Source organism: Rhinolophus ferrumequinum, chromosome 11 (assembly GCF_004115265.2).
Source record: "Rhinolophus ferrumequinum isolate MPI-CBG mRhiFer1 chromosome 11, mRhiFer1_v1.p, whole genome shotgun sequence".
NCBI classification, from domain to species: domain Eukaryota; kingdom Metazoa; phylum Chordata; class Mammalia; order Chiroptera; family Rhinolophidae; genus Rhinolophus; species Rhinolophus ferrumequinum.
In genome coordinates this window covers 25,052,016-25,067,871 of record NC_046294.1, presented here as the reverse complement: position 1 = coordinate 25,067,871, position 15,856 = coordinate 25,052,016, and the positions used below count along the sequence as shown (strand labels likewise).

Here is a 15,856-nt window from a genome sequence, read left to right as displayed (position 1 = left end):
TTACCCCAAGAGAGACAAACCTTAAAAACTTCTAGTTACTATGCTGTGGATGAATCAAATAGGAGTGAGGGTAAGATTTCTGGAGGTCTGGAGCCATAAGGCCTTCCAAGAAGGGCCAGGAGCTACCAGCCTAATGAAGAGAGGTCTGGGGGTAAAGATGCACCTTCTAAATAAAAGAATCATGGAACCCTGGACAGTTGTGGGATAAAAATTCATCATGACCCAGACACAAGGGTTTTATCATTCATGGAGCTGATACAAGAAAGCAGGTTCCAGAGCAGAGTGTGAATCCCACTGACCAAGCAACTGAGAGACCGAAATCTCCCTCAGGGTAGAAATGCATCCAATGACTGATCTACCGTCCAACCCAGATAATGAGAAAGAAAGTAAAAGAACCCTGACATGATACATAGCAAGGCATGTGATCCAAGCCTCAGTAAGGCTGGACTTTCTTAAGATAAGAAATTGGTGCTTTATAAAATGTTTTCATGTTTTTCTGTTTTGTTGCCTGGTAAACTTCTCTTCAATGGATAAGATACCTGAGCAGCTGAATGACAGGGAAAAGGAATTTGGTGATTCCAAGGCCAAGATCATTAGGGAGATTGCCGGGAATTACAGTGAGATGTAATGAGGGCAGTTGTGGTTCAGCAGGAGGGGAGACAAGCCAGTGGCGGTGGGTCTGCTGGGGAGACAAGCCAGTGGCGGTGGGTCTGCTGCTGACAGGTAAAGATGTGGGGAAGGAGACTCAGTAATGTGACTGCTTCTCCCTTCCCACCACAGAGCACTGCACCAGAAGCCACGTGCCCGCTTGATGAAGATACTTGAGACAGCTCCTTTGGTTTTGTTGTTCAACTAGGTACAAATCATTCATTTCAGTATTTAGCCCACAGTTCCCTATCTTGTCCACAAGGACATCAGAAATAAATACTGAATGTCTTTTTGCAATGAAGACCCACGATACGAATGACCTTCCCCTATGAAACTAGTAATTCTGCCACAAAAAGAAATGGACCTGAGTATTGCCTTTATGTGGTTCACATACATTAGTTCCTAACAATCATTTTCTTTCCTACATCGTCCCAAAGATCTGGCTTAAGAACTTTCCCAAGAACTCATGCTCACCTCATAGCTCTGTGGTTTCCAGAATCCACTGTTTGGGGTTTTTTGTTTTTGTTTTTTTCAAACTATTTGAAAGCTAAGACATTTACTTGTCTTAACTCTTTTGTCACCTCTCTTATTCTCCATGAATTTCCAAATGATTGGCCAAGGGGTGATTATTTTATTGTTGCTAAACTGGTCAGAATGTAGATTTGGTTCTTTATTCTTTAAAGCAGAGCCACAAACTCAGATAAGCCTGCAGGGGCCAAGTAAGTGAGAAAAATAAATGAAGAAGGCCCTAGAGAGCAAAATGGCACTGAACTGATCAGGACAGCCACCCTGGCCACCCCACTGCCTGCCCAAAGGAGGCAGCCAGGACTTTATTCTACCAGCCAACTACTGTCAATAACATGAACTCAGCATTGTGAGATCTTTCCATTCTCCAAGAAAAGCTAGAAATCTGGATTTTTTTTTTTTTAATAAGATCACCTCAGTTTTAAATTCTGGCAAATAATTGAAAATTTACAGAATCATTACCAGGTCACACAAAACATACCTCTGGCCTAAGGACCAGCAGTTTGCAATCTCTGCTTCAAAGGTTGAGCAGTGACGTTTAAGCTACAAACTGAAAAATTCCATTTTGATTCTGTTGTCTCTTCCCACATGGCAACAAAGAAGAAGTGGGGATGTGCCTGATTCTTTGAAAACTGATTACGAGGTTCTTCCAAACCCTTGAAAGCTTAAAAGGATGCTATACTTCCTTGTACAGCAGGAATGGCCAGTGCTGTTAAAGCAAAATCCAGAAGTTATCTATAGCTGTCAGTGGTTTACCTCTAAATTTCACTGGCCCACTTGAAAGTAAGTGTACGCATTGAAGTATCTTAGTTTCCTTCAGTTGCTGTAACAAATTACCACAAATTTGGTTGCTCAAAACAACACAAATTTATTCTCTTACAGTTCTGGAGATCAGAAGTCTAAAACCAGACCTTACCATGCTAAAGTCAAGGTGATGGCAGGGCTATTTGTTTCTGGAGGCTGAGGGGAGACCCCCTCTCCTTGCTTTCTCAATTCCTTGGCCCCTTCCGTGCCTCACTCTGACCTCTTGCTTCTTTCCTCACATCTACTACTCTTCTGTAATTAAGTCTCTCTCCCCCTTCCTCTTACCGGTATAAAAACATTATGTGTAAGGCCCACTCCACTAAGCCAGGATTATCACCCCATCTCAAGATCCTTAATTTAATCACACCTGTAAAATCCCTTTTGCCACATAAGGCAAGATACACAGGTTCCAGGGATTAGGACTGAATATCTCTGAGGGTCATCATTCAGCCCACCATGCCAATGAACCAGATTTCTTCAGTTTCTTACAGGTATATTTCAAAGAGCTAAATTAATCTGAATTCTTTCTCCGCAGATTACTCTAAAAGACTAGTCCATGAGACCATGGTCCTCACCTGAAGGCCCATGTTCCAGGCCCACTTGTATCATTTATTTGCTCTGTGGTCATGGGTGAATCATCTAAACCTCCTGTGACTGAGATTCATCATCTGTAAAATGAAGCTAATAACGATTTTCATAGATTTGTTGGAAAATCAAAGAGGTAAACTATATGGGGAAGTAAAAGTTAAATATCACCCAGTAACCCTATCTCAACAAAATGTTCAGGTCTATGATTATATGCAACCAACAACTACAAAAATTATTTCTCATCTGTTTCTTATAAGCCTGGTGATTTGAGACCTATTTATATTTTTTATCCTTCACATAACCCAGGAGTCCTTAAAATATATCACTTTAGGCAAATGACTTAACTTCCCCTGGCCTCAGCTTCATGTAAAATGAGCAAAACAGCCCCTCCCCCATTAAACTCTTATAGGATCAAATAAAATGAGGTAAAAATAAAGCATGATGTTTGTACACCATATGCCCTCAATAAATGTTGACTATTACTAGTATTATCCCCCATTTTACAGCGAAAGCTACTGAGGTTTAAGGAGGGACCGAGTTATTTGCCCAAATTCAGACAGATCAGAAGTGGCAGAAATGGGGTCTGAGTGCAGGTCAGCTCAGCTCTTTTTCTTCAGAACTTGCTGGACAATTCTGGTGGTGTAACCCATCCTGGGTTCATGTCTGTCATCACGACACTTGAATGATTCCCAGCTCTTTTCTCCAGGGGTGTGAATGAAATTGGGCCCATGGAAGGTTTAAAGAATGTAGTGGGGTGGGGGTGCGGCCAGAGGGTTCAATCAGTTAGAGTGCGAGCTCTCAACAACAAGGTTGCCTGTTCAATTCCCACATGGCATGGCAGGCTGCGTCCCCTGCAACTAAGATCAAAAACAGCGACTGGACTTGGAGCTGAGCTGTGCCCTCCACAACAAGAATGAAGGACGACGACTTGGAGCTGATGGGCCCTGGAGAGACATACTGTTGCTCAATATTCCCCCCCCCCCATAAAAAAAAGAGAATGTCGTGGGAGTAGGTAGGATAAGTGGGGAGCAATGAGGAGGAGCAAGTTCAAAATCGTCACTCTTCAGTACACTTCACACTTCATCTCTGTTCCGAGGCGCAATATTTATTTTTTTTGTAAAGAAAGAATGAGGCACACTGATGGAAATGGTCTGCTTATGTACAATAGAGCAGTTGAAACTGAGCACAATTTTTATAAAAAAGATTTCTCTCTACCTAGCTGGGAAAATAAACGAAGCAGAAGCAGTTATCAGCAGAGCACACACCTCATGACTTCATTTCTGGCAGTGGGTGTGGACTGTACATTTTCCTAAACAGCTTTAAAATGCATAAAAGTGTATCCTGAGAAAGTCTGCTTTTCCTAGACAGCTTTAAATACATAATCACTTGTCCTTAGAAAGTTTGCAAAAAGAGAAAAATGTCCCTCATATAATACAAATTATGAGCCTTCTTCATGCTAAAAACTTGTACACTGAGGTTTGACCCAGAAAAAAAACTTAATATTTGAAGAGTAGCTTCTTTAGAAATGATTAATTTTGATATTCCACAGGCACAAGGAGATTAATAAAAAGGAATTGAGGTTTTACAGATGAGGAAAACCAGAGCTGGCCTGAAATCCCTTATCAACAGAAGAGGTAAAAAAAAAAGAAAAAGAAAAAAAGAAGAAGAAGAAGAAGAAGGGGGGGGGGAAAGCGTTTTTTAGAAGGCAATTAGCATTTGATGTTAATATTCAAAAAGGGAAAACTGTGGCCTGTGATTTCTCTCTTCACCCCTTGTCACTGGCCAGGTGGGCATCTCCCCATTTTCACCTCTGTCTTCTCACCTTGGCAAAGTTAATCAGATTGAAGGAAAGCACCTGGGAAAACTTCAAACTCTTGAGTATCCAAAAAAAAAAAAAAGGAATTCACCCACCAACCCCTCTTCTCTCTCTAGCCTTGATACTTAGGCTTATATATGAGACACTTAAGTACCTGATTCCGTTTGGTGTTGAAAATACACTTTCCTGCAAGCCTTGAGAACTATCACCCCTGTCTAGTGTACTGTTTTTGATGGAAATGGGCAATGAAACCATGTAAAGAAATTATGCTTTCTTTTACACAAGAGATGAGGCCGAACACACCACCACTCAATTATTCTTGCCGCACACACACAAAAAAGACCCCAAATACCATCATGCTGCTAGATCTAACAACCTATTTGTAGGAAACACAGGAGATGGAGGCCCAAAGTTAAAAGGCGGTAAGAAGAAGCAATCTGCCAAATCCAGACTGTAGGATATCGTACTGGCCAATTGACCTGCTATCTCCAACAAACCAAGAGATGAGAAAACAAGAGGCGTGAAGGGTGAAGAGTGGGAAAAGAGATTTAAGAGAGGCCAACCAACAAAATAAAACAAAACAATAAGCCTCTGCACAAATGCTCACCATGAGTACACAAGGATGAGCCAGAGATAGTCGGACTTGAACTAATCAGCCCTAGAAGTCTTAGAGCCAAAAGAACCGGGAGGTTCTTCTAGGAAACCCAGTGGTCACACCAGAATACTTAAGTTTAAAGCATTACTGAATGAAAATGTAATTTGCCTGCAGCCAGAGTGATTTCAAAACTCTTTCATATCCATTTATAAGATCCAACTTGGGGAAATTAATCGATATTGAATTATCTTTTCACATATTATCACATATTTAGAGCTGGTGGCAAACTAGCACAGCTACCTCTAGTTCAACATGAATGTTGTTTTATTCTTTGCCTGAGTGTGATGAGCTGAAGTCAATATTCAAATAAAATTCAAAATTCTGCACAAATATTATCAGCAATGCCATCTAGTCCTTCTCTTTTCCTTGTGTAATGTGATTGTTTTATAGTGGGAATATAACAAATCAATGATATATTAAAAACCAAAAGATTATTCTGCTCCTGAGAATATAAAGGGAAAGGACAAAAGATGAAGTTTCTCTAATCCAGCACAGAAAGTTGAATCTAAAAATAAAACAACCAACTTAAATTTGATTGAGTTAAAAAAAAACACACACATATAATGCCCCATGAATCCAGACATGGGGTTTTAAAATATATACAATACAGTAAGCTGCTAAATTCCCCCTTTGACCTATGCCAATGAGAACTGGGGCTCTGCAACCTGCTATAGAAAAAGTCTCATGAATACATAATCTAACAGTTATCTAAAGGTAATTGGATTTATTGTTCAGCAAATACATCAAAACATGATATCTGTAATTGAATCCCTTTAAAGTCTTACCGTTTAGAAGATGCCCACTTGTTCCAAGCATGTTATTATTACTAAAACCTTGTTTGTATTTCTCTTTTGAATGTTTCTTTATAATCATAGCTCATATGTCTTCACTTCCCATGCTGTCTAGTCATTGGCCACTATTGTATAGGGGACACAGGCTGAGTGTTAATAGCCTGATAATAATGCTTGTATAAAAGCCCTTATGTACCATCAAGCTTTCCTCACAACTTGAAATGGCACACAAACCTTTTCCAATTGACCTATTTCCTCTTAACTTCACACTCAGAGCACAGCTAAGAGATATTGTAAATCCAGTTTCCCATAACAGTTTGGGGAGAACATAGTCCAAAAAAATCACAATGTTTACTGGTCCCTATTACTCAGAAGACTATTTTTAGGCATGAATTTCCTTCCTACTTCAATACATACAGACATAGGAACTCACCTTCTCACAGGCCACTTCATCAGACCATATAAGAAATATCTGGATCTCTCCTTAAACATGGCCTGATATTGAGGAATTAGGTCATCAGAATCCCAACTTTATCTAACTCACTCGGTTCTGTATTTTCAATGCTTTGCTCCATAGCCAGAGACTGCTGCTAGTTCCACCCCAAGAATGGGTGTCCCAAATCCACATGATAGATGAACCCCTATGTTTCACACAGGCAAGAATGAGCAGGATCTTTTCAGCCTGGGTTTCCAACTTGCTCACACATTCTTGATTTGGAAAAATTTGCTCAAACGTGCTCAATTACATTAAAAAGATCATCCCTAAAACCCCAGCATCAAGCGCAGGGCTCTTAAGACTAAGATCTCTCCTGCTTTCCAGTTGAAATGGGGGCTTGTAGGTATGAAGGCTGTGTGCATAATCATCTCTTCTGCAGGCCTCACCTTCCAAACTGATGTTAGTAATACAATAAAGTAATTCAAGGTAAGAAACAAATAAAAAACTGTAATACATCTAAATGAATCACACTTACTGTCAAAGAGATTTTGAGGCTAAAGGCACTACTGTTAAAAATCTTGAAAAGGAGGAAATTATAAATCAGGACATCTGACATAGAATGAAACTTGAAAAAATGTTGAGAAATACCATGTTCTTCAAGAAAGAATTAAAATTTTGTCAAAAGTCAATCTCCTACAAAATTAATTTCAAAACCTGAAGCAATCCATTCAAAATTTCAATTTAGACTTAAAAAAATAAACTTGTTATTTTAGAATAGTTTTAGAATTACAGAAAACTTTCTAAGATTATACACAGTTTCCATATATCTCACACCTGGTTTCCTCTGTTATTAACATCTCACATTAGTATGGTGCATTTGTCACAATTAATGAACCAACATGGAATTAACAAAATGAATCTAAAATTCATCTTAGAATGAACAAGAGATAGTAGATGAAGACAGTTTGAAAAATAAGTACAATGCTAGGGAACTTTCATATCACATATTTAAATAGACTATAAAATTATAGAAAAAAACCCGATACTGGCAGAAAGAGCCAGACTGATCAAAAGAGGAGACTAAAGAGTCTAGAAATAGATCTAAAGAATTTGATAGCATCCAAGGATTAGTAAAGGTAATATTTGAAATCAACAAGAAAAAGATGGATTATTCAAAATAGTTTGGGGATACAGGCTAGTCACCTAGAAACAAATCAAGGTGAAATACTACTGCCAAATGAATACAGGATGAATTAAATATTTAAATCTAAAAAGTAAATTACAAAATACACCAATAAATAAATAAGTTTTTAAAGAAATCTTGAGCTGGAAAAACTCTTTCTAGGCATGACATAAAAGCCAAAAACTTGAAACTATAGAACATAAACTCTACTCAGCCATTATTGCTCAAAAGCAGCCATAAAAAATACATAATATAATTACCTTTGGTTTTTTGGTGTGGTGAGACCATGTAGTAAGATTTACTTTCTTAGCAACTTTCAGGCATATAATACAGTATTGTTAACTACAATCACCATTCTCTGTGTTAAATGAGGTGACAGAGATGTTAACTAACCCTATTGTGATAATCATTTTGCAATGTATATGTGTATCAAATAATAACATTGTATACCTTAAATATATACAATATATCAATTATATCTCAATAAAGGTGAAAAAATACAAAACAAGAAACACATGAACTGACAAGTTTTACTATATAAAATTTTCTGACAGAAAAAAATCCATTCACAGAGTTAAAACACAAACCAGAGAAAATATTTGCAGTAAATATGACAAGCAGTGTTACTATCCCTTTAAACAAAGAACTCTTGTAAATCAATATTGTTACTAGATGAACTATCCCAGCTGCTAGCTAGTTAACCAGCACTCACTTGCCCATGCAGCATCTTCTCTCTCAAGGACATTGTTCCAGCAAGTCTATCCCCGCCCATCATCATTTTTTTTCCTCTTCTCGATCATTCTCATCAGCAAACAAAAAGGTAGATATGTCTATCTACATATAAATAAATAAAAACAAACAAAACAAAACAAAAACCACCTTCTCCTGACCCTCTACACCCATTGAGCTAGAACCCCATTTCTTTGCTCTCCTTTGCAGCAAAACTCCAATGAAAGTTTTGTGCAGTTTATATTCTCCTATGATGTCTTATACCCATCTCTATCAGGCTTTTGCCTTTCCCTCTAATCTTTCCAGAGGCAACTATCATTAATGGTTTGATAAAGGTTTCCAGATTTTCTTTCTCTGCAGATGGAAATATTCCCCAATATGTTTTAAAAAGTTTTCTCTGGGTGGTGAGATAACAGATAAGTTTTCTTTTCTTCTTTATGTTTTTGTACTGCCCTTTTTTTTTTTTAACAAGCCTGTGTTAATCAAAGGGAAAAAAGTCGTTTTCATTTTCGATGAAGTCACCATCTTAGCCTTATGAACACTACATCGTGACTTTGCCTTTAAAATGAAGAGTTATAAATAAAGCCAGAATAAATGAACTCGTTCACTTTTAATAGGGGGAAAAACACTATTAAAATATACAGTAGCCCTCATTTCAAGAAACATTCATCTGCGTGACTTTTTATTAGTGTAGCTTCTATATCATTGTTTTTATAGCTAGTAGTTATGGTTTTTTTCTTGAGTAGATGACAAGGGGAAGGATAAATGGTGAGTAGAGGGTCAGAAGGGACCAAGATGGGATCACAGACATGATACTCCTTTAGTTCATGAAAGAAATCCTCTACTCATCTCCCCCTCCAACACACACACACACACACACACACACACACACACACCCCTTTACCACCAGGTTGGAGCTCTCATTAACCCTCCCTTACCTCCCTGCATTGAGTCCACCATGCTTCTCATGTCCAACTTGGCCCCTTAATCACCATCTTCCCTTTCTATCTTCCCTGCTTAGCTCCTGTCTTCTCCTGTTCTGATCAAACCTGTCATTTTCCCTCATCTTTACAAAAAGAAAATAATTAATTGCTTTAAAATAAAAGAGTTAGGAACATAGTGTGGAGACGGTAAGCCAATAAAACCCCGAATCTTTTCTTCTAAATGAAGTATTTTTTTAAGAAGTCGGTAATATTTTCAAAAGTTAATGCTCTCATGAGAGCCGAAACACAGAACATTGCAATAGCCTATAGATATGCTTTTGCTGAATTAGATCTAAGCAGAAGCCAATCATTTGTTATAAAAAAGAAAATGACACAAATGTGTATGTACACATAGAAAAAGTTCTAAAAGCATATGCAGCATTATAGTAATAGTAGTTTCACTGGGCTATTGGGGGGAGTGTTAATTTCCTCCCCTATATATTTGTATTTTCTAACTGTTCTATAATTTATACACATTATATACATAATTTAAATATAAAATACATTCATTGAATATATGCCCAAAGAGAACAGGGTGGGAAAGGTGAACAATTAGAGAGGAGAAAGTAGCAGCAGGGAAGTGAGAAGTGAAGGCAAAGCAGCAACTGAGTTAATCCAAGAGGAACGACACAGCTTTAAGTCAGAATCTCCATCTCCATCCTGCAAACCCAGGAGTCCAATTCCCTGTTCCCAGTATGGCTAACAGACTCTAGCTAAGTCCAGTGCAAGGCGAAAAACTGCTTACAAGGCACCATTTAAAAGGAGAAATTAACAATTTTTTTCCAGGCATGGAGGTGGAGGAATACACTCAAGAATGCTGGGGTTCACCGAACTGCTTCTCTCCACCTTTGCTTTTGTGTCTCCAGGAGCCACTTAAAAGCAGGCTATGTATTTTCAAGAAGTAAATCTCTTGGACGAGTACCTTATGTTCATGAGCTGGAGAGAGAAGGTGCTGGGCTGTGTATTGGAACTCCCAGCCAGAGAAGACAGCTATCTCTTTTGGCACAGGTTCTCAGGGATGAGACCATGTCTAGCGGGGATTTTCTCCAGATTCGACAGCCTTGGCCTTACCAAAACGCGCAGCTTTGTTTGCACCATACATCACTCATCACGAGTCTTTCGTTTTTCCTTTCAAGCATTCACAGGTCAAATACTGCGTGTTTCCAACAGTCTGTGAACTTCTTGGACCAGCAAAGGGACATTCATTTTGCTCAGCACTCCTTTAACATTTCTATTGTGTTCGATTTCCCACTCCCCCTACCCACGTCCCCAGAGAATGACTTCTTCCTTGTTTTAATAACTTGGACCACAGTCAAGGTTGATGTGTTTCTCTCCATTTTGCAGGATATTTTCTTCAGGAGAGACAAAACAGAGGCTAACAGAGTAGCCAAGGCTTGTGAGTAGCCTTAAAAAAAATCAGCAGCCATTAAGAACACATAGAACATGTTTTTAAGAGAAATAAAAAGCAGACAACACAAGGCACCATAAACAGAAATATTCATAAAGGTGGATTAATCCTTAGAAAGGATCCCCAGCAATTTTTTCTCTCAGTGACCCACTTTAAAAATCTAATTTCATTTGTTTGTGGGTGAGGTAAAGGGTCAGAGTTAAGAGAGTGGTTTCATAAAGTACCTTCTCTTTGACTTAAATTGAAATACAATATTCTCCTGTTTGAGGTCATAAAAGTAATTCTGATCCCAATGGGCACACAGAGATTTGAAAATGAGTAAAGGGAGAAGGAGACAAGAGTAAATCAGTGGCAAGAATATCCTGTTTTCCTCTCCTCTCGCCCATGCCCTTCCTAAAATCCCATCGCTGCCCTTTGAATACCACTGCTCCCCGACATCTAATGAAAGATGGTTCCGTGGACTTGTTGAGACACGACGCAACAAGGCTATTCTTTTTATACAAGTAACATTTTCAAGGAAAGAAGACATGAACAAATATGTAGTGGTTGTTAGTGTGAAGTACATGATCTTTCAATAAAAAAATTGATAATGCCTCATTTTTATGAGTGATAAGGGAATTCCATCTTTCTTCTCCAAAAAATGAGTCAAACCTCCAGTTTTCCTGTTATATATCTACCTTGTCACCATGATTTTTCTTATCACTGATTTCAAATAGTGTAAAGATGTTAGTGATGAATTAAAGCAAAGGACAGTTATTTCTCTTTATCTTTCTTCATGAAATTTTTTTTTCACATGCATTTTCCATATTAACAGTGTTTTCATACCCTGGCAAAAAAAAGGAAATTCGGTGTCATAGAGAATAATGAACATCTACCCAGATTATGTCCCACTGGGGAAAAGCCAAACTTTCTACTGGAATAACAGATTCAACTGAATCCAGTTCTTAGGGCTGTTCATGGGCTAGGAGGAAAGAGCTAAGGAGTCGTTCTTTCTAAGAGCTAAAAGAGAGGCAAATTGTGGGTCATGATACGTTAGTGGGTTGTAAAATCAATCTCCACATCACAGCCAGCATTTTTTAAATAATATGGAATAAAGTAGAAAGAATCAGCATGCATAGCATGGAGCAAGGGTAAATACTGTTTTGTGAGAATTTGTAGTGTGTATGTGTGCACGTGCACATATATTGGATCTTAGCGTAAAAGGTATTTCTACTATTGTCACAGTCTATAAAGTTTAAGAAACTCTAATCTAGCGCTCAGATCCTGGAGTCAGACAGAAGTGGATTCCAACATGGCTCTGCCAATTACTCGTTATGTGAACTTGGTTAGGTGGCTTAATTTCTCCAGATTCCTCATCTCAAAAATGGGCGTGACCCTAATATCCTAGGATTGTCATGAGATCAAAAGAGAAAACATATGAAAAGTCCCTCACACAGGGCCCAATAATGTTAACATCAACCCTTAGATAAATGTTCGATTCACAAATGGAAGCAGACATTAGCTGACTTACAATATGTTCTAAAGGGACAGTGTGAGAGAAGATGTTAGTACATTAGACAATTGCATACTGTTTTACTCTCCAAAGAGTTGTTCTTCTGTAGGACTATCTATTGGAGCCATTTGATCCTTTTTATACAGCTCTTTGACTTAAGTTAGTATTCAAGAAATACATTTTGATTTCAGAAATCCTTTTCCAAAATGTAAGCACCAGAACAATGCAAACTTTTCTAGTTATTTTGCTGTTGTTGTTGTTTTGTTTTGTTTTTGGTACGGTATTAAAATAAAACAAATTATTCACACTTTTGCTTCATCCTTACAATATAGTTCTGACTCTCCAGCAAGTGACTAATAGGACTAAAAAGGTATCAAAATTATCTCAACTATGGAAAGACTCAGATTCAAACACAAGCAAAGGTTTCTTATCTATAATTTTTATAATTAAGCAAAAAACAAACCCTGTGCTCCAACATGAAGAAATTTTAAAAACTGACACATATTCACTTCACAGTCACGTTCTTCTGTCTTTTCTTGGCATTTAGTTTGGGGACAGTTACTGCATTCTCAGTAGAGGAGAGAGAGAAAAAAAGGAAGAGATCCAGAAAGAAAGGGTGGAACAAAGAAACCAAGAAGTATAAGTTGAGAGTAGGTAAGAGGATAGAATGCTGAAACTGTCAGCAGCCCCTTAGATGGAAGTGGGGAGAGAAAAAATTCAAATCAACAAAAAGCTTCTTCCTTTGCTGTCTAGAGAGAGAAAGTGGAGATTTGGCTAAAATAGAAAAATTGGGGTTAGGGATAGAGAGAAGGATCTAACAGTAAGTCTTAAAAGATGAAAAGTAACTGCTGATTATTGAAGAATGATTCAAAAGAAGGATGAGAAGAGGGAGGTTGGTTCTGGTGTTCAAGCAGAGAAAATAAAATCAAAAGAAAGAGTTACAGAAATGTCCCAGGGTGCAGGCTATAGGGCTGGAAAAGGCACAGATGTTTGGGAACAAAAGAATCTTTGCAGAAAGTCTGGCCATAGACTTGGGGTAAAAATTAAGTTCTCCCTTAGAGATTTCAAGGGAAATAGGGAAAAATGAAAGTTAAGTATGACTGAAAGATTTGATTGCTCTAACAGGAACATGTGTAATGCTACAAATTTAGTATTTTGTGAACTATTCACAAGGAAATGAGCAAGGTTCCTACTGCATCACTCTAAAAATTGTTCTATAGGAATATGTTGATATGAAATGTCACCACCTCCATTTTCGCCCACAGTATGTCTATGATAAATAACAAGAGGCAAAGAGAGAGAGAGAGAGATGGATAGATTTTCCCCATCCCAGTGCACCAAAGGCTACCCTGATTACCCATCATCAGTCCTAACTCCTGCATCGCCCCCAGGTGCCACCACCAAGGCCTACGGCATTTGCTTTGCCATCATAGCATTGTCCACTCACTTGCTCTGCCCTTCTGTCCATTTCATTGAGCTGGAGCTCCCAGCAGCAACTCTAGAAGAGAAGAAGAGGTGGGGAATGGGGAATGGAGCATGCATGGCTCTAGCAAGCCCCCAGATCCCAGAGTCCAATGAGAAGCCACTAAATACACAGAGATGTGAACCTAGCTGTCTAGTAGAGTGCTGAACTAAGTCCCTGATCCCACCGGAGCTGATGGTGGGGTGAAAGACCCCACAGTGAGGTTGGAAAGAACCTGGGCTTTGGAATCAGATCTGGGCTTGGAGTCCCAGCTCTACCCCTTAATACGATGTGAACTTGGGAAGTTACTTAACTCTCTGAGCTTGTTTTGCTTCTTTTGAAAACAGGGTAACAGTACCTAGGCCTCACAATGTTGTTAGGAAGATTACAGGAGGTGACCTAAAAGATCACCTGATACATCATAGGTGCTTCATGAGTGAGATATCCAACTGCCTAGCAACTTAGACTTGCTAGAAAACTAAAAGGAAGTTATTTTACTGTTGAAAGCAAGTCCCACCTGCTTTCCTTTTTTTTCTTTTTTCAGGTACCAAGAATTGTCCCTATCTGTGCTTGATAACTGTGTTTTCCCTATTGTTGTATATCAATTGTGAAGAAAACCTGTTGGTGCGAAAACCTGTTGGTGCAACGAGGTATGAGCACATCTGACTTTGGATTGTCCAAATCATCATCTCTCAAATACTGAATTTTGGATCCTGAATTTTGGACTTTGTAAACTCAAAGCATTTCTTGATAAGATAATACAATGGTTATCATCTGTGATTATCACTAGCAAAACATAAACATTTACTCGAGGTAAAATGGACACAGCTCTGAAGAACTCTAAAAAATTCCGTAAGTAAAGGCCATATTAAGTTTTCCCAATATTCTCAACTCCCTTGTTCCAGACAAAACCATCCCCTATTTATACTCCTGAAAATTTAATATTGAACACAACCCGCCAACTGGTGGTGGGAGGAAAGCATCTTGATTCTACATAGAGCCATGCTTATTCTTCTAAAATCATACTCTCTTCATAAGTTACAAGCACTTTTTAAATGGTTCAAACAGGTGTAAGTTACTATTTAAGGGCAATGCAATAGGGAAGATCTTACCCTTTTAATGTGGCTCCTAAATTCATCTGATTCCAGGTCATGCATTCAAGCTGAGAGGTCATCTGGTATAAATTGTCACTGTTAGAAAAACATCCAGAGTTAGACATGCACAGCTACCAAAATAAATAAATAATTGTTTCTTCAAAAAGCAATGGAGTTTTAACTTTTCTTTATAGCAAAAGCCTCCACGTTATCCAGAATGATAGAATATACAAGTTTGAAATAATCTTCATTTCTGCACAGTTATTCACTTCACACACTGCAGAAAGAATGTGAGCGTAATTTGGAAGCCTTTTAAAAAAACCTTAGTATAGCGAACATTGAAGTTTCTAAAGAGGTATTAAACCTTTGAAGGGAAGAGGCTAAAGGGAGTGAAACTTTGAAAGGCAACACAGGCTGGATAACTCAACATTAAAGTTAAAAGCCTGAGGCTGAAAGTAAAAAGACAGCAGATTAATTATTCGTGAAAAGGCCATTAAGTTGTTTTAATCAAAAGGATAAGTATCATGTGGATTATGAGGGTCTGAAAAGTCAAAGAGTGATGGGTGATGGATGGTCTGATACTCAAGGATGTGACAAGCAAAAGAAAGAGGATGATAAACTCTATGCACAACTGAAGGAATCCTTCTTTATAAATTTGATAATCCTGTTACAAGTCAAAAGGGGCTTTTTAAAAAAAAGCCCTCAACCCATTTCTATAAGGGAAGGGAAAACAACGGCTGATTATTTACATTAAGACACCAAAGGAGAAATACACTACCATGTAAACCAATCAAAAGTTGTTCTTGCCCCCTTGTGTTTTTGCATGTACAACTCTTATAAATATCTTTATTATGTATTTTCATTTTTCATTGTCATTTGTTTATTTATTTTATATGTATCTCATTCCTAGAAAACTAGCACATAAATCAATCACCAGGCATCTCCTAATTACCAAGCTCTATTAGCAATAAACTTAGTCTTGAACTGAAATGGTTAATTATGAAATTTGAAACCCAAGAGATTAATGGTTTGTCTGGGAACCCTTGATCTAAACACATTACAGAAGAACATTTTCACTCTACCTTCATGGCAGAAGTGAAAAAAAGGTAAGAAGCTTTTAATATCTAATGTGTGATATCATATTGCAAATTCTGGACAATCTCCATCTTGTCATGGCATTCCTTTGGGTTGCTTCATCCATTGGGCAGAGGCAACACCAAAGTTTAATTAAGAGAAAGCTTT

The 15,856-nt window shown here is 38.1% G+C and overlaps 1 protein-coding gene across 4 annotated transcripts in view; it reads right to left on the bottom strand.

Moving 5' to 3' along the window:
• Positions 1-15,856, bottom strand: part of WT1 (WT1 transcription factor) — a 47,513-nt gene that overhangs the window by 16,294 nt on the left and 15,363 nt on the right. For 2 of the 4 annotated variants that reach the window (XM_033120573.1, XM_033120574.1), the window contains exons 4-5: positions 14,633-14,710; positions 13,506-13,556 (exon numbers count right to left, since the gene is read on the bottom strand). In XM_033120573.1, coding sequence (XP_032976464.1) covers positions 13,506-13,556; positions 14,633-14,710 — 129 coding nt within the window. The remainder of the gene's footprint in view (positions 1-13,505; positions 13,557-14,632; positions 14,711-15,856) is intronic. The other 2 variants (XM_033120576.1, XM_033120575.1) reach the window with 1 other exon arrangement.